The sequence below is a fragment of the Eutrigla gurnardus genome (assembly GCF_963514095.1).
Source record: "Eutrigla gurnardus genome assembly, chromosome: 8".
NCBI lineage: Eukaryota > Metazoa > Chordata > Actinopteri > Perciformes > Triglidae > Eutrigla > Eutrigla gurnardus.
Window position 1 is genome coordinate 25453174 of NC_139922.1, and position 25155 is coordinate 25478328.

The 25155-nt window shown below is 47.5% G+C and overlaps 1 protein-coding gene across 1 annotated transcript in view; it reads right to left on the reverse strand.

Annotated features, from left to right (window-relative positions):
• kcnd3 (potassium voltage-gated channel, Shal-related subfamily, member 3) overlaps positions 1 to 16487 on the reverse strand; it is a 109882-nt gene extending 93395 nt beyond the window's left edge. Inside the window, exons 1-2 of the mRNA XM_084015778.1 lie at positions 16271 to 16487; positions 14391 to 15581 (exon numbers count right to left, since the gene is read on the reverse strand). Coding sequence (XP_083871904.1) covers positions 14391 to 15490 — 1100 coding nt within the window. The 5' untranslated portion in view covers positions 15491 to 15581; positions 16271 to 16487. The remainder of the gene's footprint in view (positions 1 to 14390; positions 15582 to 16270) is intronic.
• Positions 16488 to 25155: the final 8668 nt, after the last annotated feature.

Here is a 25155-nt window from a genome sequence, read left to right on the forward strand (position 1 = left end):
AAAAAACAAGGCCGAAAAACTTGCTAGCATTAGCTAACATGTTTAATACATGAGTATTATTCTGGCTCCGCCCACAAAAATACCTCATCGTGTTTATTAGCAGAGGAGGCGACTGTAAGCTCCGTTCCGAGCAGCTCGTTAATGCTAATGAGATTAAAGACATAAAGCAGATCGACCCTCGTGGGACGGGTCGGGTTCCTCACCAGAGGGGTTCGGTACAATTGAATTAATATCGCCGCTCGTCGACCCTCGACGGGAATGAAAAGGCTTACTGAAATCTATTAATGGTGTTAGTCCATGACTCTTATGCTCTTCCCACTGCTAGGCGCTGTCAGATGGCACATGGCAGGTTTAATCCCTCAGCACGCGTAATCCCCCAAAGACATCTGGATCAAACCAAAGTTGACGCCTGGCTTTGTGAAGCACATCTACGTCCTCCACGTCCGTCTGCTCACACTACAGTAGCACATAAGGGGCTCCGTTTATTAACCGTTAATTGAGGAGAATGTTGAAAATGTCCTGACTAGAAATCCAGTCGGTGTCGCCGGTGAAGCCCGTCAGCGTAGACGGGGATGTAAGCAAACACTCCGGAGACGAACATTAATCCCCACAGATGTAGTGTAGCAGAACAATTGCTTTTGTCATCCTCGGCAATCAGCACAGAGCACAGTTTCAGAATAACAGCACACACACACACACACACACACACACACACACACACACACACACACACACACACACACACACACAGTGTGTCGATGTGAGAGGGAGATGCATGTATGTCAATGCACAAAAAAAAAATGGAACAATGACGTCCACCTGTTCAAAAGCGTCGGCTGAGAGTCTGGGAAGATTAATCAGAGTCATTCAAACGTTTATCACGTTCTCTTCAGGGAAATGAGAGGCGATTTATTTCTATAACTTGGCCTACATAGAGACCCCCCCCCCCCCCCCCCAAAATATCCACTCTGTAATGAGAGTGTCTCCCCGGCGGACACAATACTGTCTAATCCATAATTGTTTACATTCTGGTGTTTGCTCACAGCCGGCTAAATCAAGGGCCACGCCGATAAGACGACTCCTTCGGCGTAATCGTCCTCTTGAATCAGCGTCTCCTTTGTGCGCTGTAGTGAATTAACCTGAGGACAAGTTGCCGTTTATATACTGTTAAAACGTGCACGGGCACTTCAAGGACTCATTTTTCATAAAAAGATAAAGGAGTCTCCCGTTTCCGTCCCCTGTCGTATCCAATCGTGTCTGATTGGTTTGATTGGTTTTCGTGATATCTGTGGAGGGATTCGGATGTTTTGTTAAACACCTTGTTTCTTTGCACGAGGTTAAAACTCAGGTCCGGTTCGTTTGAGCTGGCCTGAGAGCTGCCGACTCAACCCTGGTGAAGACCAAACAAGCCAACCGAGACCACCTGTCTCTGACTCTGGTCCGCTATGAGATCAACCGCAGGACTTTATGATTTCAACAGCAGAACTCACAGTAATAGAAATCGGAGTAGAAGGGACATTCCTATTCAAACTAACGTAGCGGGATGCTCTGAGCCAAGGCTGTTCTCATGTGTACCGTTGTCATGGTGACTGTTGCTACCGACATACGCAGTGGGAATCTTATTCGATTCGATTACAATTCTTGAGGTCGTGATTTGATTCAGAAATCGATTGTCGATTCAACGAGTTTAAGATTATAAGATTATCATAAGATTATATAATTTTTTCAGTCCAATAATGTAAATACACATAGGCAAATCTAACACCAACTTGCATAAACTTTGAGTATTAAAATAAAAAAATGTAATAAATAAAAAAGTTATGAATCGAATAAGAATCTTAGAAAAGAATCGCAATATTTACATGAATCGATTTTTTGGACCACCCCTAATACGCCCTAATATGAAGACTAGCAGTGGAGTAATGTTATGTGATTCACCACGATTTGTCGAGCTAAAATCCTGAATCGTCCCGACCCTAAATTATAAAACAAACATTTATAATGATTGGCTGTTTACTGATCACGGCCGTCAGCTGATAACCAGGTGCATCTCCATGGTTGAGCTCAGTCTGGAACAAAATCGTGGAGAAGCCGTAATTATTTAGCGCTGACGTCCATCCGCCTACAACAAAAGCTCTGCAGGCTCCGGCGTGGTTCAGGGTTTGGTGTGTTTGGTGCGTTTGGTTTCACCTTGTGTCTTTAGAGTCCGTGGGCAGCAGACAGCCGTTGGCCAGGATGCTGCTAAAAACCCTGGAAACTGATAATCACTGACTCATTTTCAGGCTCCTCACTGAGAGCCGGCTGGTAATTGAATTGGAGGAGTGGGCACGAGTGTAGCGGGAAAAGGATCGTAGCTGGAGGCAATCAGCTGTGACTGACAGCGAGAGGGGGAGACGGGCACGGAGAGAGGGAGAGACGGGCACGGAGAGAGGGAGAGACGGGCACGGAGGGTGGAGACGGGCACGGAGAGAGGGGGAGACGGGCACGGAGAGAGGGGGAGACGGGCACGGAGAGAGGGGGAGACGGGCACGGAGAGAGGGGGAGACGGGCACGGAGGAGGGAGACGGGCACGGAGAGAGGGGGAGACGGGCACGGAGGAGGGAGACGGGCACGGAGACGGGCACGGAGAGAGGGGGAGACGGGCACGGAGAGAGGGGGAGACGGGCACGGAGAGAGGGGGAGACGGGCATGGAGAGAGGGGGAGACGGGCATGGAGAGAGGGGGAGACGGGCATGGAGAGAGGGGGAGACGGGCATGGAGAGAGGGGGAGACGGCATCTATCATGAAATGTTCTCACGTCTGCTGTTTTTTTCTTTTCATGCTTCAGCACCTTGAGCATCACTTCAATCTGTTGGCCGGTTGATTGCGATAAAGTTGGTGAGGTAAGGCGTCCTGTGACGGTGCGGCGTCCTGTGACGGGCGGCGTCCTGTGACGGGGCGGCGTCCTGTGACGGGGCGGCTTTTGCATGCACGGCTCGTCAACCATAATAACAATACAAACTGTGGCAAATGAAAGCACCTCAGTGAAAGACCCTCCCTGTCAATTACCCTTCAAAGTCACATTGCCCCCCCCCCCCCCCCCAGCTGACGGGCAGCAACCACCTAAATGCATTTTGCAACAAAAAAAAGAAGCTCGGCACTCAATATCTCTTTTCAAAAAAAGTGGGCAACCATCCAGGTCTTTGTGTGAAATCCATCTGACGACGAAGCCGAGGGGCCGAGCGAGCGGCGAGCTGAAAGGAAACATTTCAGCGGCGGGTTCGCAGCGAGCTGCATTATTGACTTGTTTGACCTCAAAACACAAACACGAGCAGCAGGTGACGGCTCGGCCAGCTAGTGCATTCCTTCCTCTGGTCTCCTTTAAAGCTGGTTTCATCTGTTCTTCCCACCAAGGTCATGGATAGGTCTATTGAGGTTCTTGGACTACATTTCAACTGATGTAAAAAGCTGTACGCATGATTCCTGGATTCATTTTAACGGCATCGACGTGCTAACCGGGCTAAAAGCAACTAGCGTGCTAAAGCTGGAGCGCTGCCAAACCTGCGTGTCTGAGTAAAACCAAAAATACACCTTAACATGAATATAACCAATAATAAGCAAATATAAATCTTCCTGTTTGTTTAATATTATGTTGATAAATTGTGATGTAGAAATTCTAAAATAGAATTAAAATATGAATCTGTCAACATTTATTATTTTAATGTCATTGTATCCATCCATCATTACAAAGTACTGTTATACATGGAACTACAGGCTGAATCTGAATAAACAACTTTGTTTATTCAGATTCAGGGGTTACATTTACAGCACAGCATTTATATAAAACAGTGTGTGTGTGCGGTGCGTCGGACCACCAGGTTTTGGACCCGCGTGGCCGTCAGGACTCCAGACGCTTGTAAGTTACATCCACTGGCATGAGCAGGAACATAAACATTGTGAGTTATTGCTGTGTTCCTAGAAACCGCAGACCTGGAAAATTACTTTAGTGATTTTTCTGCCTTTATAACAACCCCGATGCAGTCGCAAACCCGGCAGCCGGCGGACACGGACCCGAGACGTGCCGGACGGGAACATAATTACTGCAGCGAGGAACGCCCAACAGAACATGTTAACACACATTCATACACGGCCAACGCCACAGAGGCATCAACGGCAACACGCACACCGCCTCAGGATCAGGAGAAGACGAGGGGAGGAAGGTCTGCAGCTCTGCTCGTCATCATCGACATGGAAGAAGACGCTGGTTTACTTCCATTTATACTCCTAGTGGTCCGACCGCTAATCCAGTGGTGGATTGTGTGTTAGTGTTCCATCAGCAGTTTGGGCCTCTCATGATATATAAGTATATGATATACTGAGTGATTTCTCACGATGAGCATTAATATCAAAGCTGACAGACTTCAATCCGTTAGTTTTGGATGAACTGTTGCGTATCAGTGTTTTAGCGTCTTGATAATCCAGTCAATGAGACCCACCAGCCGTTGGAGCGTCTGCACCACATCACATCCAGCTGTCAACACACGGCCGACTGTCGTCCTCCCAAAGACCGAGAGAGAGAGACAGGGAAGAGGCGGCGGTGAGACGGGTGAGGATGGACAGACCTTTCTACTCCGTGACCTGTTGTCTGTTGCTTTTAGTGGCGGCGCAAAGGTGAGGGAGGGGGGAGAGCACTTCTTCTCTGGAGGGGGGGGGAGTAACAGCTGGGAGGTCAAAGTTGACTTTCACTGTTTCATAAACTTGCTTTTGTGCACGTGTGTGTGTGTGTGTGTGTGTGTGTGTGTGTGTGTGTGTGTGTGTGTGTGTGTGAGTTCAGCCAGAGGTCAGTGTACGGACGGCGTCAGACATTTGATTTATTCTCCGGAGAAAGTGGATGATGATTATTTATTCTGAAGTTTGTGTTGTTATGATGTTGGATTCCACGGCGGAGATGCAATTAATCCATAATTCACGACGAGTCCCGAAGTATTAAAATGAAGTTACAAGAGGCTTTCCAGCCTCTTAGCTGTTATTTACAGTGTGCGGACTTGGACTGGACGCCTGCCAAAAGCTTTTATCGTCTGTTTGCTGTTTCACGAAGAAGACAAGAAGACAAACATGAACGTCTGCAGAGGACTGACAATAACAATAATAATATTAGTAATAATAATATCTATGAACACGCTGCTTCCCCAAACTAGTTCACTGGTTTTTACACGTCACTTTATTTCCCACTGAACAGGAAAACATAATGTATGCTAGCATTTCATATTAGATTCAGTGTTTCAGAACAGCTACGGACATTCAGACTCCCCCGTGTGGCTCAAAGGTGAACTGCGGAAATACATGTTAAATCAGTCTCATCTCACTGATTGTTATTTTTTAGACATGAGTGAGTGTTGCGATAACATGTATTGCGATTTGCAGATCCTGCAGTTTGTCTGCATCAGTTTTTATCCGATGAGATTGTTTGAGTGAAATGCTTGAAAAGTGCTTGAATTTGACTTTGGAGAAGGTGGAGGAACCTTGTGTCTAGTGAGTTTTCACTCTTCATCTCACTTTCATGCCGATCCCGATGACTTTCCCCTCGCCGGGCGCCCAAATCAGCAGAAAAGTGTCGTGCAATGTCGTTTGAAGACGGAGAGGTCGTTACTCTTTACTTTGAAGGGCTGATGATGCTTTGACTTTGGCACAGTATGTCCCGCCCGTCAGCATGACTTCAGCGCCAAACGGCGGAGTCGATGTTAAGAGCAGAGTGCCGACGAGCTTTAGCAGATTTACAACTCTGTCACCGTTGGAGACGCTTTTCATCCCTTTGTCTGAATATTTGGGAGGAGAGGTTCGTACACTTCCTTCCTTGAAAGGAAGCTGATAAAACTCCCAGGGACCAAACAGGCTCCACATCATTCACCTCTTCGGTTCACACAAGAGGGGAAACTCAACTCCACCCACACTACTGGGACCTTTAAAACCAGAGCTTTCTACCATTATACTTTCATTTGATGCCACTCTATACTTCCACTTCACTGCAACTATTCTTACTGTACGACGTAACATACCGTTTAACAGATTTACTTCTTGCACTGGAAGCGACCTTCAAACTCATTCACTGACCAACACATCCTGATCACCTTTGGGCGATTCAGTGCATCCTTCAGAGGACGCATCCTTCCTCCGTATATCCTTCAGAGGACGCATCCTTCCTCCGTATATCCTTCAGAGGACGCATCCGTCCTCCGTATATCCTTCAGAGGACGCATCCTCTGAAGGATAAGTCCATCGGAGGAAGTATGCGTCATTCGGAGGAAGAATGCGTCCTTCAGAGGATGCAGCCTTCTGATATATATCTGTGTGTGTGTGTGTGTGTGTGTGTGTGTGTGTGTATAGAGTACATGGTTTCTAAATATAAAAGTGATGTCATGTGACTCTTGTGGTGCGTTCAGGGCACGCGAGGCAAACAGTTCATATTGATTTTCATATTTGAATATGAGTATGTTTTCTGGGCTGTAAACACTGCCCTGCTTGTCCTCTGGCATCAGTGATTGTGTGTTCTTGTCTTTTTTATCTTATCTTTCACCTTAATAAGCAGAACGCTCCCCTCCCCTCCCCCACCTCTCACATGTTGCATTTCCAGCAGCATCGTCTTGATTGATCTGATCGCAGGTCAGCTCGCCGCGAACCCTGACCTTAGAGGAGAGGACGTGGACCTGAATCACCACGGACAAACGACTCCCTTAACTGCTGTCATAAATCCAAGACACGGGCATAGATCACATTTAGGGGCTATCTTTTCAGGCGTACGCTCGTCAGCCATTCTAATTAGTAGCGCTAACAATGGCCGCCACATATCTCTGAATCAATACACGCTCATCTGCATTGATCATCGGCTGTCGGCCGCGGATAGAGAGCTCGGTGACGATGAAAACACAGAGACAAGGCCACGCACACACACACACACACACTTCCTGTGTGTGTAGCCGGCGGTGTGTGTGAAAGGTCCGGTGTGGAGGTCTGGGAGATGGACAGCGCCGCATTGATCTGGTTGGCACGGCGATGCAAAGAAGCTGCTCTTTGATAAGGATATTAATCATACTCAGGCATGAATATGCTAATGAGCGGGACACGGGCAAACAGTCCGACGCTCATCAATACTCCATCAGATGGAACGGCCTAATGAGTCTGCAGATAGAACAGCTGATGTGTGCTGCTGTACACAAGTAGCTGGCTTTCTGGTCCCTCAGTCTAGTCCCTCAGTCTGACTCCTCAGTCTAGTCCCTCAGTCTGGTCCCTCAGTCTGGTCCCTCAGTCTAGTCCCTCAGTCTGGTCCCTCAGTCTGGTCCCTCAGTCTGACTCCTCGGTCTGGTCCCTCAGTCTAGTCCCTCAGTCTGGTCCCTCAGTCTGGTCCCTCAGTCTAGTCCCTCAGTCTGGTCCCTCAGTCTGACTCCTCAGTCTGGTCCCTCAGTCTAGTCCCTCAGTCTGGTCCCTCAGTCTGACTCCTCAGTCTAGTCCCTCAGTCTGGTCCCTCAGTCTGGTCCCTCAGTCTAGTCCCTCAGTCTGGTCCCTCAGTCTGACTCCTCAGTCTGGTCCCTCAGTCTAGTCCCTCAGTCTGGTCCCTCAGTCTTAGTCCCCCAGTCTGGTCCCTCAGTCTGGTTCCTCAGTCTAGTCCCTCAGTCTGGTCCCTCAGTCTGACTCCTCAGTCTAGTCCCTCAGTCTGGTCCCTCAGTCTGACTCCTCAGTCTAGTCCCTCAGTCTGGTCCCTCAGTCTGACGCCTCAGTCTAGTCCCTCAGTCTGGTCCCCCAGTCTGGTCCCTCAGTCTGACTCCTCGGTCTGGTCCCTCAGTCTAGTCCCTCAGTCTGACTCCTCAGTCTGGTCCCTCAGTCTAGTCCCTCAGTCTGGTCCCTCAGTCTAGTCCCTCAGTCTGGTCCCTCAGTCTAGTCCCTCAGTCTGGTCCCTCAGTCTGACTCCTCAGTCTGGTCCCTCAGTCTGGTCCCTCAGTCTGACTCCTCAGTCTAGTCCCTCAGTCTGGTCCCTCAGTCTGACTCCTCAGTCTGGTCCCTCAGTCTAGTCCCTCAGTCTGGTCCCTCAGTCTTAGTCCCCAAGTCTGGTCCCTCAGTCTGGTTCCTCAGTCTAGTCCCTCAGTCTGGTCCCTCAGTCTGACTCCTCAGTCTAGTCCCTCAGTCTGGTCCCTCAGTCTGACTCCTCAGTCTAGTCCCTCAGTCTGGTCCCTCAGTCTGACGCCTCAGTCTAGTCCCTCAGTCTGGTCCCCCAGTCTGGTCCCTCAGTCTGGTCCCTCAGTCTAGTCCCTCAGTCTGACCCCTCAGTCTAGTCCCTCAGTCTGGTCCCTCAGTCTAGTCCCTCAGTCTGGCCCCTCAGTCTGGCCCCTCAGTCTGGTCCCTCAGTCTAGTCCCTCAGTCTGACCCCTCAGTCTAGTCCCTCAGTCTGGTCCCTCAGTCTAGTCCCTCAGTCTGGCCCCTCAGTCTGGCCCCTCAGTCTGGTCCCTCAGTCTAGTCCCTCAGTCTGGTCCCTCAGTCTGACTCCTCAGTCTGGTCCCTCAGTCTAGTCCCTCAGTCTGACCCCTCAGTCTAGTCCCTCAGTCTGGTCCCTCAGTCTAGTCCCTCAGTCTGACCCCTCAGTCTGGCCCCTCAGTCTGCCCTAGTCGAATTAGCATTTTTAATGATTATGATGTCATTATTCTGTTATATGAGTCGTACCATTAAATGTGATCCATTAAAGCCGTTTGGTACTGAAAGCAAACAAAAACATTTCTCTGCATGAAAACAACGTAAAGAATAAACGTAATAAAAACAAAAGACTTTAAGTCTCGTTAGGAACCATTAGGGGCTGGACTACGATTACAGCCTCCACCCAACACACCACACACACAGCCTCCACCCAACACAGCACACACACAGCCTCCACCCAACACACCACACACACAGCCTCCGCCCAACACAGCACACACACAGCCTCCACCCAACACAGCACACACACAGCCTCCTCCCAACACAGCACACACACAGCCTCCACCCAACACACCACACACACAGCCTCCGCCCAACACACCACACACACAGCCTCCACCCAACACAGCACACACACAGCCTCCACCCAACACAGCACCACCACACACAGCCTCCACCCAACACAGCACCACCACACACAGCCTCCACCCAACACAGCACACATACAGCTTCCACCCAACACAGCACACAGACAGCCTCCACCCAACACAGCACACACACAGCCTCCACCCAACACAGCACACACACAGCCTCCACCCAACACAGCACACATACAGCCTCCGCCCAACACAGCACCACCACACACAGCCTCCACCCAACACACCACACACACAGCCTCCACCCAACACAGCACCACCACACACAGCCTCCACCCAACACACCACCACACACAGCCTCCACCCAACACACCACACACACAGCCTCCACCCAACACAGCACACATACAGCCTCCGCCCAACACAGCACCACCACACACAGCCTCCACCCAACACACCACACACACAGCCTCCACCCAACACAGCACCACCACACACAGCCTCCACCCAACACACCACACACACAGCCTCCACCCAACACAGCACCACCACACACAGCCTCCACCCAACACACCACCACACACAGCCTCCACCCAACACACACAGCCTCCGCCCAACACACCACACACAGCCTCCACCCAACACACCACACACACAGCCTCCACCCAACACACCACACACACAGCCTCCGCTGAACACACAATCCTCAACAAAGTTATTATCACTCAGAGGTCAAAATCAATTTGTTTAACAACCTGGGGAACCAAATCCCTCGCAGGTCCGGGTCCTGTGTTCTAACTAAGCCCCTGTGGGCTGCCTGCCCCTCATTTGCTGGGTTTGAGATTAAGCTTTTTAGCTGTGCTGTAGCGAGCGCCGGGGCTCGGAGGACGCCACTGCTTGGTTGGCGGCTCGCTAACTCGCACGGGTGGTTAAACCTCCGTTTGTCCCGTTCGTAGAGGGTCCTCCGGGGGTCCTCTGGGGGTCCGCCTTCAGGATTCTCTTTCTTGTTTGGACCAAAGCCAAACCAAAAATATGTCCCCAGCTATGTTGTCTTCAGGATTGGTACAGGTGCTGAAAATCCTTGAAAACAATTTCAGTGTGGTGTTTTCAAGGTTTGAAAGGTGCTTGGATTTAGAATAAAGTGCTTGAACACGAACAAGTGACATAATAAGTAGACTGAATACTGAGGATTGTATTGATACAAATATGGACTTTACCACAGCTGGAAGGTGCTGGAAAAGTATGGAAATGCACCTTGAAATGCTTGAAAAGTGCTTGAATTTGACTTTGGAGAAGGTGGAGGAACCCTTGTCTTGCTGCGATATGTAACTATAGAAGTCAGATGAGTAGATTGTCTACATCCCTGTTTGTTATTCTCTCTCTGTCCTCTGACTCCATTTCCCTCCTCTTCTGCAGCTTCCAGGGAAAAAAGGGAAAAGCTTTCAAAAAGCTATTCACCTGGTAACCAATTGTTGAAGGGGATTATGGATTGTGACTGATGCCGGATTATTCAGTAAAACAGAACAAAAAGCCACCGGGGGCCAGGCTGCGTGTACGTGGTCGACCTGGTAATACGGACCACGTAAAAATACTACGACCATATCAGAGTGTTGACTATATATATGACCATCATTAATGTGGATATAATGAATATGCAGGGTTGGTACGGGTGCTGGAAATCCTTGAAAACACTTGAATTTTAGTGTGCTTGAATTTGCCAGGTGCAGGAACCCTGAATATGCTGCTGAAGGTAAATAACAAGTTGAGACTTTAGTGTAACGCAGAGCAGAAACACTTCATATTAATATGATGTTCATTGGTAGCGTTGGTCGTTATATTAAAGGCTCAGACAACAACATAATAATATAATAAGAGCGGCATTAGATTAGCATTAGACAGCAGCAACAGTAACAGTCGTATGTGAACAAAACACAATTCAAGCTGGATATCACAACAACAACATGGATATATAATATGAATAAATTGCCCAGCAGCCTTTTCTATATGGCTCTGATGGGCCGCCCTCGTTGCTGTGTTAAGTGAATGTTAACACACACGCACATAAAAATACACAAGTGCAGCACAAGCAGCAGGACTACATCTCCCATGTTGGTAGTAAATTAATGAGTAATGAATTGAGAATAAAGCAGAACCTCAACAGTGCAACACTAAACCCTGATGGAGACAAAACGTAGAGTAGAAGAAGAACAGACCTTACTATTAAAGTCAACGGACCATTTCATGTATTTATAAGTATTTAGATGTATTTTTCGGACTCTGTGAAGAGGACTGGCTCTGTGCGACGATATGAACGGAAACGCAACCATTCTTACTTTCAGGTGATTTCTACACTAATGAGAACATTGAATATTATATTTAATTTCTGCCAATAAATCCCCTGAATCCTACACGCTGCTCCTTTAAATGATGGTAGCTTAGCTAGCTAATTCCACCATGCTTCAATGCTGCATTGGTTCAAAAAAAATGAATCCAAGCAGCAAGTCGGTGGCCCGCCGCAACGACACGAGTGACACGTTTGTTCATCTCATTTTTGTCTCATAGCCAGCTTGTACGCTAGTTGGTTAGCCACTTTGCTAATTCCACCATGCTGCAATGCTACATTTGTTACATAAAATGGGGCTAAACCAAATCCAGGCTGGCGGTCATCTGGAACACTGGGTCTAATGATCTGGAAGAAGGACAAGCTAGCTACGTAGCTAACTAGCCAGTCATCGTGTGTTGTCGCCATGACAACTAACAACAATAGCCCCTTTCTCTTTTGTACTCGTCACATGACCAAAGACGTCAACAAAGCCACGAACACGGTCTGTTAACGTGCATGCGGATATTTTGTCTTGGTGCATTGACACATGCATATGGTGTGTGTGTGTGTGTGTGTGTGTGTGTGTGTGTGTGTGTGTGTGTGTGTGTGTGTGTGTGTGTGTGTGTGACATGAAGCGAGAGCAGGACCAGCATGTCAGGCAGGTTTACATTAGTCAGCAGATGCAGCAGTCCACATCATCAGTCACTCTGACACCCACTTCTGGCCCCTGCTTTATTGATGAGGCCCAGCTCAACAACTACACCCAACACACACACACACACACACACACCCTCCTTTTCCTGTAATGCTACTGTAAACGCAACAGGAGACCGGTTCAGTGTCTCAGGTCTCAAGCAGACCGCCGACTAGCACAGAAAAGCTGCGACACAAAGCGACGACAGACAGAAACCCCCAAAACAACGTCTCCGGGATCGAACGTCCGCTCGGCGGCGGATCTTCTGGGCGGCGGCGTGGACGACACGGTGCCAAGTGTGTCACAGCGATGAGCTCAGAGCCATTTATGGCCTCCATGACTCCGACGTTTAGCAGGAGGCTGCAGTCTGTCAGCTTCTCCGTCTGACTCACATCCACAGCAGGGAGACAACACTGTGTGTGTGTGTGTGTGTGTGTGTGTGTGTGTGTGTGTGTGTGTGTGTGTGTGTGTGTGTGTGTGTGTAGTGTAAAATTAATGATGTTCGTGTGCCATAAAGTGACTGGTGGAAATATATGATGACATAAAAATTAAGAAAAACAGGCTCCGAAACAAATGAATGCATCAAAACGGCCCGGTTTTCATCGAAGGAGATGGATGACGCTGTAAAAGCGACCAATGACAGCAGCTCTGGACCGACGGGACTCAGACCTACGAGACAACAACGCTGATTTCTGCCCAAATGGAGACAACTCACGTGCCACTTAGACCTCAGATCTCTGTCTTCAGGGTTGGTACGGGTGCTGGAAAACCTTGAAAACACTTGAATTTTATTGTGGTGTTTTCAAAGTTTGCAAAGTGCTTGGATTTAGAATAAAGGTCTTGAAATGTGTGTTGTATGTGATGACATCTATGATAGAACAGAGAAAAGAAGATCTCCATATTTGAGGGACTGAAAACAGCATTTTCTGACATTTCTTTATGAAAAATGACTTTTGATGATGAACAGATGATGAAAATAGTTGGTGATTATATTTCTGTGGATCTGTTAGTGGAATTAGTTTTCCTTTCATTTGTGGTCCTTCTGTAAAAAGCTGTCTCCAAACATCATGTTGGTTGTTTAGAGGACAATAACATCTCATTTAATGTGATGAACAAGTGACATAATAAGTAGACTGAATACTGACCATTGGATTGATACAAATATGGAGTTAACCACAGCTGGAAGGTGCTGGAAAAGCATGGAAATGCACCTTGAAGTACTTGAAAAGTGCTTGAATTTGACTTTGGTAAAGGTGTAGGAACCCTGGATATTCTAAAAATGTTGGATGTGACATAAAAACAGCCCAGGAATCCTCTGAAGGGGGCGTGTCCGACGCTGTGATGTCACTCCTGGATGTCTAGCTTCACTGTGTCCCGTAGAAATCTCTATGGTTACATGGATCTTTGTAAATCATCAGCTGTCAACGCGGCGTTGTACGGTAACCGAGGAGGTCGTCTGCTCCTCTGTGCTCTGCCGTTAACACGCCGGGCATCATTCAGCTTTAATGAAAACTCAACTCCTGGTGTCGTTCACCACCAGAGCAACAATAACGGGAGTATTTTTCTCTTCTTCTTCTTCTTCTTTTTTTTTTTAAAGTGGCTCTGATGTGAAGGAACACTTCATGTGGATTTTTTGAAGAGAAACTGATTTTAAAGAAAGTGTTGAATTTGTGGAGATAAGGATTTGGTGAGGTGGGGTTGGTCGTTGATGGGAGGCAGTCGACCTGCAGGAAAAGCTCAGGGGGGGGGGCAGGTTTGATATTCTGCATCACAGCCTTCGTACAAAGCCTTTTGCACTCAATCTTCAAGGCCAAGCAACTAGTCGAACTCACAAAGAATGGGAGGAGGAGGAGGAAGGCCCTCAGAACAGAATGCAAAGTCACCGTTTCCAGAAAGAGCATTTTGTGCTCACCACAGGGCACGACGGAGAGGAGAGTAATGGTATAATCTCCATTTCTCTATTTCCTCTCCGATGTTTCTGTTTCACTAAGATGCTTTCAACGTTTCCTCTACAATCCTCTCTCTCTGTCTGTCTCTCTCTCCCTGTTGTCAGTGATGTGTAAAGGGCATGCATCGGCCATTACCGGGAGAGCACACCCCCCCCCCCCCCCAACAGGAACAACACCACCAATTCTAAAAAAAAAAACACCGCCTGCTGAAAAGTACCATTCCTCCCTCGTCTCTTATCCTTCTGCATAAACTTTTTCAAAGTGTGTCTTTTCGACTTCTGAGGCACTTGTAGGTTTTCGTGGCCACGCAGTCGAAAGATAATCAAACATTTACACACACACACACACACACACACACAGATAAAAGGAGGCGTCTGCTCTGCTCTTACCCCAGCGTTGTCATAGTAACGATGGTGTACCAGAAGGAGGCGGGGATGCTGGTGAATTTGCTGGAGCTGGAGCCCTTCTCGGCGTAGAACATGACGGTGGCGAAGATGATGATGGCCATGGTGAGGGAGAAGAGCAGGAAGCCCAGCTCCGAGGCGCAGCTCTTCAACGTGTAGCCGAGGATCCGCAGGCCCTGCGAGTGGCGCGAGAACTTGAAGATGCGGAAGACGCGGAAGACGCGCAGCGTGACGAAGGCGCCGCTCACGTCCTCGTTGTCCGTCATCACCAGGCCGATGTAGTACGGCAGGATGGCCACCACGTCGATGATGCTCATCACCGACCGCATGAAGCGGTAGCGGCTGGGCGCGGCGAACAGACGCATCAGGTACTCCACGGTGAAGATCATGACGCACGCCGTGTCCATGCAGAAGAACGCCACCGTGTAGCGCTCGCCGCACGGCACCTCCTTCAGGCTGGGCGAGGAGCCGCAGGGCACCGTCTCCACCACGTTGGTGATGACGGAGACGGCGATGAAGAAGCCCGTAACGTAGTAGAAGACCAGCGCCATGGTGGAGGTGTGGGGGTTCTCGAAGGCCCGCCACATGGTCTCCCTGAAGGTCATGTTGGGCAGCTTGGCGTCCTTGTTGTCCTCCTGGTCGTCCTGCAGGCGCTCGGCGTTCTCCCGCTTCCGGTCCTTGAACTCTTCGTAGCAGCAGTCGCCGATGATCTCCGAGATGATGCCGAAGAAGGCCAGCTCCTCTTCGTAGAAGGAGATGCACTCGTAGCGCGGGTAGTGCAGCTTGCCCGTGCGGTAGAAGTTGAGCACGCTGCGGAACACGTCAGGGTCCCGGTCGAAGAAGTACTCTTTGGTCTCCTCGTTGTAGAAGAACTCCTTCTCGGAGCTGCCCAGCAGGGTGTCCGGGTAGCGGTCCAGCGTGTTCCTCCAGGTCTCGAAGCGCCGCCCGCTGACGTTGAGGATGATGAGCTCGTCCTGCCGCTTGTTCTTCTCGGTGGGCGCCACGGGCATGGGCAGGTTGGCCACGGGCATCCAGCCGATGGCCGCCGCCCGGGCGAAGGGAAGCCACGCCGATACTCCCGCCATGCTGGGTCTGGCTGGGGGCTTCGGGGGGGAGGGGGGGGGGGGGACTAGTCCAGCACCTTCACAACCAGCTCCACTTCAGCTCATTCACCATCTGACGGGGAGAGAGAGGCAGTTAGTGGGATGAACAGGTTTGATCGCCCATTGAGAAATAATTTAAGATTTGTGACAGACGACTAAATAAAGCAGGAAAAGTCTCTTTAATAGAAATGATGACATCATACGTGAGGTGGGAGACCTGTAGAGTGATCAACATGAAACACATTTCTATCAGCATCCTCCTCCCCATCACTACTCTCAGACTACAGATCTCAGATCTGCTGGGGGACAGAAGCAGACCACAGCTCGCTGCATCTTCCTCTAAAAGACTACACTGAAGGCAGCTGCAGCGTCACATTCAGCCCGTTGAAGGTCTCCGTAGTCCAGGACCCGGCTCTGTGGACCAGGTCGTGGTGGTCCTGGTAGGAGAACAGACTCCCATCCAGCAAGACGTTTAAAAAAAAAAACCTGTTGAGTCCAACTAGAGAACAGAAGATGCGTCTGTCTGTGTGATGAGATCAGCTGATCAATAGTCACGTTTAATGCACGATTTAATTTGAGTTGCATATTAACACGATATTAAAGCAGCTTTTATTGTGTATTTTTGGGGGAGGGTTATTGATGGCTAATTAGCTCAACACGGAAGAAGAAGAGGAAGAAAAAGAAGAAGAGGGATAAGACGGAAAAAGAAAAAAAAAAGCGACACGTTATTAGCGAACAGGTTGATCTCCGGTTCCAACTCACCGACTCTGAATCCTCCATCCGAACAAACCGCGTCCTTCTCTTTACTCTCACGCTTTTTGGTTGTTTTAAAAAAAACGCGACCTGAGGATTTCAAATGGCAGGAAAAGAATCGAAGTTATTCGAGCGGAGGGAGGGAGAGAGGGAGAGAGACGGCGTCGTGGTGGCGGAGGAAAAGTCCCGGAGACGGACGGTATTTCCGTTTCCATTATTCGAGCGGCGGAATGATGAGAGTCCGCCGCCGCGCAGAGCGTCTTACGGAGGAGGCTCCTCTGGATGGAAGAGAGGAGGAGGAGCGCGCTCTCTCTTTCTCTCTCTCTCTCTCTCTCTCTCTCGCTCTCTCTCTCTCTCTCTCTCTCTCCCTCTCTCCCTCTCCCTGCGCAGGGCGGTTTGTGGACTAAAACTGCATTCATGGGAACCTCGCTGCGGAGAAAGTGGGTTACCGGCTTGATGAGGAAAATAAAAAAAAATCCATCATCTCCTCAGAATAAATAGCACAAATCAAGGGATATTTTGTTTATATGCTTCAGCAGAAATTATATAAAAAAAAAAAAATTCAGATCCTGCTACAACGATATAATGATAAAACATTCTGTAGCCAACTGGAGAGAGCGACAGGAAATTATCATTTTCTGAACAATACAGGTGAAGTCCCGCCCCTTCCTGTGTTCCACATGGGATCTCGCAAAAAATATGTATGGTCGTCAATGGCGACAGACAAATCGTGTAAAACGTACGTCACCAACATGGCCATTAGCTTTTTCTGCTAGCTAGCTAGCTAACTTAACTAGGTACATCACCAACGTGGCTGTTATCTCATCCTGCTAGCTAGCTACCATATTAGCTTTGTACGTCACCAACACAGCCGTTAGCTCGTCCTGTAAGCTGGGTAGATAACTTAGCGAGGTACGTTACAACACAGCCATTAGCTTGTCCTGTTAGCTAGCTAGCTAACTTAGCTAGGTACATCACCAACGCGGCTGTTATCTCATCCTGCTAGCTAGCTAGCATATTAGCTTGGTACGTCACCAACACAGCCGTTAGCTCGTCCTGTAAGCTGGGTAGCTAACTTAGCTAGGTACGTCACAACACAGCCATTAGCTTGTCCTGTTAGCTAGCTAACTTAGCTAGGTATGTCACCAACACAGCCGTTAGCTTGTCCTGTTAGCTATCTAGCTAACTGAGCTATGTACGTCACCAACACGGCCGTTAGCTCTACTCGCTAGCCAGCTAGCTAACTTAGCTCCATTCTGTCACTGCGTTAACGTTATCTTAGCTGATGTTTTAACAAGCAGGAAGAAAAAGCATCAAAGTGTTTTAAACATAGTGACAAAAAGACATGAGACCTGATCCAAATAATCTGGACCCAGTCTGACCCTGTTCTTGTGGACCCGTGAAGACCTCCAGTGGAACTCTGTCAAAGGTATACCGGTATAAAGCAGACATGAAACATTAATGATGGCCATAAACCATCCTGACTGTATGTTTGGACCAGATAGACATATGAATAGAAAGAAGATTGTTGCTGGATCTCCTGAGTCTGAGCTACAGTACATCTCGACCCCTGATTTTGTTTTTCTGTGGCATTCTTCTCTCTGCTTATCATCTCTACCACAGGAGTTAATCATGAAAGCAAAGCAACACAACGGGGCTCCGCTAGAAACACCCTCACAACATCACAGAAACGAATCACACCAACACCAAGTCCATGTGTCACACCAAGACTTCAGCTCCAAGGGTTTTATTTTTTCCCCCTGAAATTAATTCACATCATATATTTTTCAAACAGTGTGTTGTCATGAATACCTTTATATATATGACGTGAATATTAAGAGGTCAAATTATCGCTCATTATTGCTCTGGGTCTACAGGATCCTGGTAGCTGGTCTGCTGCCTGTCAGACGCTGCTCTGGGTCTACAGGATCCTTGTATCTGGTCCGCTGCCTGTCAGACACTGCTCTGGGTCTTCAGGATCCTGGTAGCTGGTCCGCTGCCTGTAAGATGCTGCTCTGGGCCTAAAGCATCCTCAAATATACACATCCATCGTTCTAAAGCTCCTAACTAGGAGAATAATTTGTGGTCATTTATATTCAGACTCATTTCTCTCACGTAATTCAACGCTTTGCACAACAATATGCCGCCCTAATTGAGTCGATGGTGGATCCTCTCCTGGCAACGTGGTCCGTCCACATCGGAATATCAATAATGTCAGAGCACCAGGCTGCATATATGGATATCTCATTATGGTGATGGAGGTACATGTGCACAATATGGAAAATTAATACTTCTGCACACCATCTGCTGACCGTAGAGTCGCCCAGACACTTGTTATCTAAAGAAGTCTGAACTCTTAAAGCTGCACTCTCTCTGCCGGCCACCAGGGGGCGACTCCTCTCTGGTTGTATAGAAGTCTATGAGAAAATGGTCCTACTTCTCTCTTGATGTATTATCTCAGTAAACATTGTAAACATGAGTTTATGGTCTCAATCTCTAGTTTCAAGTCTTCTTCAATCCAGCATGATGTTCATTTAGTACATTATGGTCCATTTAGAGTCCACCAGACCAGAAAGCAGGGAATGCTTTAGGGGGCGGGGCTTACCTGCTGATTGACAGGTCCATTTAGAGTCCACCAGACCAGACAGCAGGGGATGCTTTAGGGGGCGGGGCTTACCTGGTGAAAACACACACACTCACACCTCTGTACCCTTGTAAAGCGATCCTCAGAAACATCATTGACTCATTCAAGCTTCTGACCGTAAACTGCCCCCCCCCCCAAAGCACCGAACAGACTAAATGACCCCACAGTCCTTTTAAACTCACGCCGGCTGTCACGAGAATAGAAAATCGAGGCGGCGTGGCGAGGCTGGCCTTTACAAACGATGAGTCTTCGAGCGGCTCCAATAATTCAAATGTCACTGAATAACAAGGTGGTTAGAATTTCACGGTCAACCGGCCTCCGTAATTATCTGAAGACGCTACACTGACATTAAAACTCTAAATCCCCTGTGTGCCGCCGCCGCCGGAAACAAACTAGTTAAGTTTCAGTGACAAAACTTGGAGGATTAGTCAAGTAAGTGGGTCTATGTAATGCTGGTCTCCAGGGAGACCACCCGCACCCATTAGTGGAGAATTACCACCGAGTCCATGGACCCCTAAACACCACGCGGGTTAGCTTTAGTGAGAATTCTACTTGTGAATAATGAATTTAAAGGACCATACCAGTCTAGTTCTGACCCCCTTTAAAGGACCATACCAGTCTAGTTCTGACCCCCTTTAATGGACCATACAAGTCTAGTTCTGACCCCCTTTAAAGGACCATACAAGTCTAGTTCTGACTCCATTTAAAGGACCATACCAGTCTAGTTCTGACTCCCTTTAAAGGACCATACCAGTCTAGTTCTGACCCCCTTTAAATGACCGTACCAGTCTAGTTCTGACCCCCTTTAAAGGACCATACCAGTCTAGTTCTGACCCCCTTTAAAGGACCATACCAGTCTAGTTCTGACCCCCTTTAAAGGACCATACCAGTCTAGTTCTGACTCCCTTTAAAGGACCATACCAGTCTAGTTCTGACCCCCTTTAAATGACCGTACCAGTCTAGTTAATAGAGTTGCTTCAGGCCAGGGTGGCATACAAACCTGATTCAGTTTGTATGCGTTTGCTTCTATACAGTGACGATTAACGTCCTCTGTCAAGGATGCGACTCAAGGGCCCCCGGTGGCCCCCGATGGCCAGAGACAACAGCTCTGATCTAATGAGCACAGTTTACTGATGGAAGTGTCGAGCTAAAGGTGACAATCAATTTCCCCTCGAATCGCGCTCGCCACTGCTACCTTCAAACTTCTGCTGATGGTCATCTCAAGGCTGGTGCACACACACACACACACACACATAATTGTGCATAAGCACAGACACACAAACAGCGGTCAGTAAAAATCATCACAAGTGCATGTTCAAACATGCACAGCCCACATCTTCTTAACTCGGAGGCTGTTGTTTTGACATTTCCCCCGTTGCACATTTGTTCGCCGGCTTCCTTCAGTTCAATTATTCATACGTTTCCCACAACCTGCCGTCTTAGTTTTTCTAATCCCCATTAGGTATCTGAAATCTCCCGATGGGGATTTAGTCCCCGGCTGTGGTGGAGTTTATCCTTGGTGTGCCAAACACTGACTTGGCAGCCCTTCTGTCTACTGTTCAGGGAGGCAGCCAGCGGCACCGGGGGGGTTATGGATGTGTTCCTGGCGCCCTTCCAGCACACAAAGAGACTAAGACAGCAGATCCTGCACCCGCTCCAGCCCTGCAAAATGTCACGCTTTGTTTACCGATGCCCAAACTGGGTTGGATCTCATCAAAGGACCGGGAGACGTTTCATAGGACTGGATCTCACCATGCAACTCCGTCTCCTGCAGAATCTTAACGAACGGATCCATTTTAAACAGTTTGAAACATGTTAACGGACAAAAATAAACAAAAGACTGTACAAAACGACATAGTTAGACAACATGACTACATAGTTAGGTTAAGGCAACAAAACTACATAATAAGCTTGAGGCAACAAAACAACATAGTTAGGTTTAGACAACTTAAATACATAATTAGGTTGAGATAACACAACTACATAGTTAGGTTGAGGCAACAAAACTACATAGTTAGGTTGAGGCAACAAAACTAGATAGTTAGGTTGAGGCAACAAAACTACATAATTTGGTTGAGGCAACAAAACTAGATAGTTAGGTTGAGGCAACAAAACTAGATAGTTAGGTTGAGGCAACAAAACGACATAATTAGGTTGAGGCAACAAAACAACATAGTTAGGTTTAGACAACTTAAATACATAATTAGGTTGAGATAACACAACTACATAGTTAGGTTGAGGCAACACAACTACATAGGTAGCTTTAGACAACCAAACTACATAGTTAGGTTGAGGCAACAAAACTAGATAGTTAGGTTGAGGCAACACAACTACATAGTAACTTTTAGACAACAAAACTACATAGTTGGGTTTAGTAAAACTAGTGAAACTGAAACAAAACAAAAACATGACAAGACCATCTGGTTCACGCAGGACACAAACAGCAGTCTCCTGGGTGAAAGTCCTGTGTTTCTGGACTACCAACCCGACATCCTCCCTACGTGGACTTCTAAGGACTCTTTTGAAACTAATTTGTGATACATCAAAAGCGTAACGTCATCCAAGACCAAACACGTTCCCCTTGCAACATAATTGCAGATGCAGTTCCGTGGTCTGGAACGCAGGTTTTCGGGGACCAGGCAGCAATCAGCACCGTTGAGTTTCCACTTGTCATTCGAGTGAGACGGCTGAGAAGCTTGTTGTTGCTCAGAGGTGCATACCCAATCAAAATGTAATGTTTGTGCCAATGTGAGCAACGCATGAAACCAGGAAGGAAGGTTCCACTGGGCTCAGGTCTGATGTATTAAAGGGGGAAACAGGCTGGTGGATCTGCTGGGACCCTGAACCTCACCCCTAGCTCCCTTCTCCCAGTGTTCCCTCCCATCACTCGGGTCCTCTGGGGCCGAGCAATCAGGGCTCGTTGATATTCTAGACACTCTCCCCCCTCCCGGGAAACACATGTATCCTTCCATCCCAGATATGATCACCTCGGTACCTCCCAAAGGCTCTAAAGACCCGGTCCAAAAACCTGGACCTTTTTAACGCCATGCTATCCATGGCAGCTTACACTGCTCTGCATATTCATCTCAGTGTGACACCATCGCCAGTTACACTGATAAACTGGTCTTTTGGGAATGCCACTCATTTGAAACCGACCAGTTTGAGCAATAAAAAACGAACAGGACAATTAATTACAGCGTTTCTTGTTCGGAAACAGAGCAGAACACTGCACCATTTTTCCTTCTCTGTCATGGCAGATTTATTTTTTTCCCACCAGATTTACACTTTGGCTGAAACTTTGGATACTATAACTGCTGACGTTGTGAAACAGAAGAGCATCTTTAATTAATTTTGAAGTGTTGCTCACAGAGCATTTCATACCATCTTATTAGAGTGTGATGAGCATATTATAATGGCACCAGAACACCATTTAAAGTACGCTATGATTTACTCTATCGACCTCCCATCTTCTCCACTCACCTTCTGACTTACTATATGTGTGAATGAAATTAGTTCACTTGTCCGTCGACCGTCTGATCACTTATGCGGATGAGGATCGCCGCGGCAACAAGCCAAGCAGAACAGCTGAGATGCCTCGTCAGGATCCGGTTGCAGCTACAGCTGGGAGACGAGGGTCCCTCGGCGGGGCCCCGGGACTAACCGGGGTTTCTTAACAACTTACATGTGATTGACAGACCGTGAAAGTGGAGGCTCCCCGGGTGTGAGGACCACTTCAAGTACCATAGAATGGTTTAGGCGGCAAAACCACTCAGTTTGGCTTAAAATAAGTACGTCAAGTAAAGATACGAACAGCGGTCTCCTGCTTTAAAGTCCTAAACGTGGTTAAATTATAAAAAAAGACAACTAGGTTCAGGCAACACAAGCACTTAGTTAAGATTCGGATAAACATCAACTTGTTTTGTCAACAGCACCTGTTGCAGGTAAAGGGCTGCTCGTGACTGGGATGATCCTTATTTGTTATTGGAAACCAGTTCAAAACTGGCACCAGTATATTCAGACAAGCTGTAAATGAGATACTAAAGGAGATGTTCCCAAAGAAATAGGTCTTCCCTTTAGGAGGATCTATACGGGTTTATAAACCAGGGTCTTTATTCACCATCTCTATTCTGCTGCAATCACACAATAAATCTGCAGAATCATCCGGACTCTGCCTACTTGTGTCTTTTGTTATTTTTCAGAATTAAGTTATAAAGTATAGAAGCTCTACAATCGAAGATCTACTGGCCATCTGACAAGTTTCTCTCCCACTACAAGCTCACTAAAATAACATCAGCGGTTTAAAATTCACCATAAACCTGTTCCATAAAAAAGACTTCTACAAGCACCTCTCACATTTAACACCAGGGTGCTAAAGTTTACGGTCGAGGAACTTAACGTGATGTTAGTGGTGCTGAGGTCTTAATCTATTTAACACAAATATTCAGGAGCAGATTCATCCGTAATCAAATCAAACATACGAAGCAGCTTCTGTTCAACCCTTCTGACTCACTGCCAGCATGAATTCGAGGTGATGCAAACAATCAAGTGCATATTCATCTAAAAACCTGCACATCTCACATTCACACTCACGCATTAATGCAAATCCCCGTGTGTGAGTGTGAACGATGCCGAGCTTCATCTGCAGCGTGGAGATCCTCGTTTCCAGTAAATATCACAACCTAAAAAACGTGTGGAGTCCTGCTGATCCACCTGTAGAGCGATCCGTCTCCGGTCTGATCTGGATCACGGCTGATAGGTTTGCTTAAACGGCGTCTCTGACATCATCATACGGTTGTTGTTGAGTTATTCATGATGTCACATTTCATTTTCAGCTAATGAAAGTGACGTTGTGTGACTCGTGAGGCAGACGGCCATGATTACATTTTATTTTTCATATTGGCTGAGTGATGTAGAGGAGAGACTTCTTCATTTACAGATAAATCATTGTCATCCTGAGCTTTTATGTCAGGTTACCTCAATAACAATATTTAATGAATTATGCAACAATAATATTATTTATAAAATGTTCTCTTGCTTTCATAATTTCATGCCCGGAACATTGCGTCATGCATCACTAGGGTTGGGCATCGAGATCCGGTTCCAAATAGGAACCGGTTCCTCACCTCCGGTTCCGGAACCGTGAAGAAGCCGTTGGAATTGCGATCCTTTTTTTTTCGGTTCTTAAACGTCCGCACTAGTTTGTTTGTTTTACTCCGCTCGCACTAGTTTGTTTGTATTACTCCGCCCGGCATGCGGAGACTCCGCGATAGAACGATCAGTAACGAGTAGTCTAACGCGCTACTATTGCCAAACCAGTAGTCAGATTAAAGTTACTTATCCAAATACACGGCGCGTTACTATTTTTGTCAGTAAAAAAAAACGATCTGCTTTCTTCGTGCGTCTCAGGGGTGACGTATGTTAGCCGACACCTTCACGGACGGCCGGGTGTAGTCGGCTTTACCGGCAGAAACGTAAACAATGGAGGGGGAGAGATACGCATTTTCCAGCTGGAAATACAAGCATTATTTCGACTTCATCTCAGCAAAAGATGGCAACATAAAGGTTCGTTGTACACTCTGTGTTAACAACAAAGTGTTGTCTACTTTCAAGAATACAACGTCAAACTGGAAAAAACATTTAGAGTCACAGCATGGCACAACCACATTAAACGAGCAGGTCCCGCCCGGTGACGGTGAAAAGGTGCAGCGTGTGAATAAACAAGACGAGTTCTCGATTTCACGGAGCTCCTGCCAACTCAGTCTGTGCTGAAATGCGAACGGAGTCTCTCTTGAGAGTGTTTAGTGGAGAAATGTCTCACTGCTTGCTGGCCCCGCCCCCTCCCTTCCAATCCTTGCTGCTCTAATGCTGGTTCAATATTCATAAAATGTTCATTCATGATGTTACTGCCATTACAATATGCAAACAATTATTTAAGTTAAGTGAAGTCAAGAGTACTACTTTTCAAAGTAACTGTGGCAACACTGGACCTGTTGACCTGCACCTCAAAGAATCGGAATCGAGAATCGTTTAGAACAGGAATCGAAACAGAGGATCGGAATCGGGATCGGAATCGGTAAAATCCAAACGATGCTCAACCCTATGCATCACATTGTTTGCGTCCAAGAAATCAGGCATTAGAATTCCCTAAAAAGGCCTCCGAATTCCTGGACTCTAAACCTCATTTGGGGTTTCCCAAAGTCCAGGTCACTACCGGCGGTCCAGAACTTTGACACCACATGTGAGCAGCAGA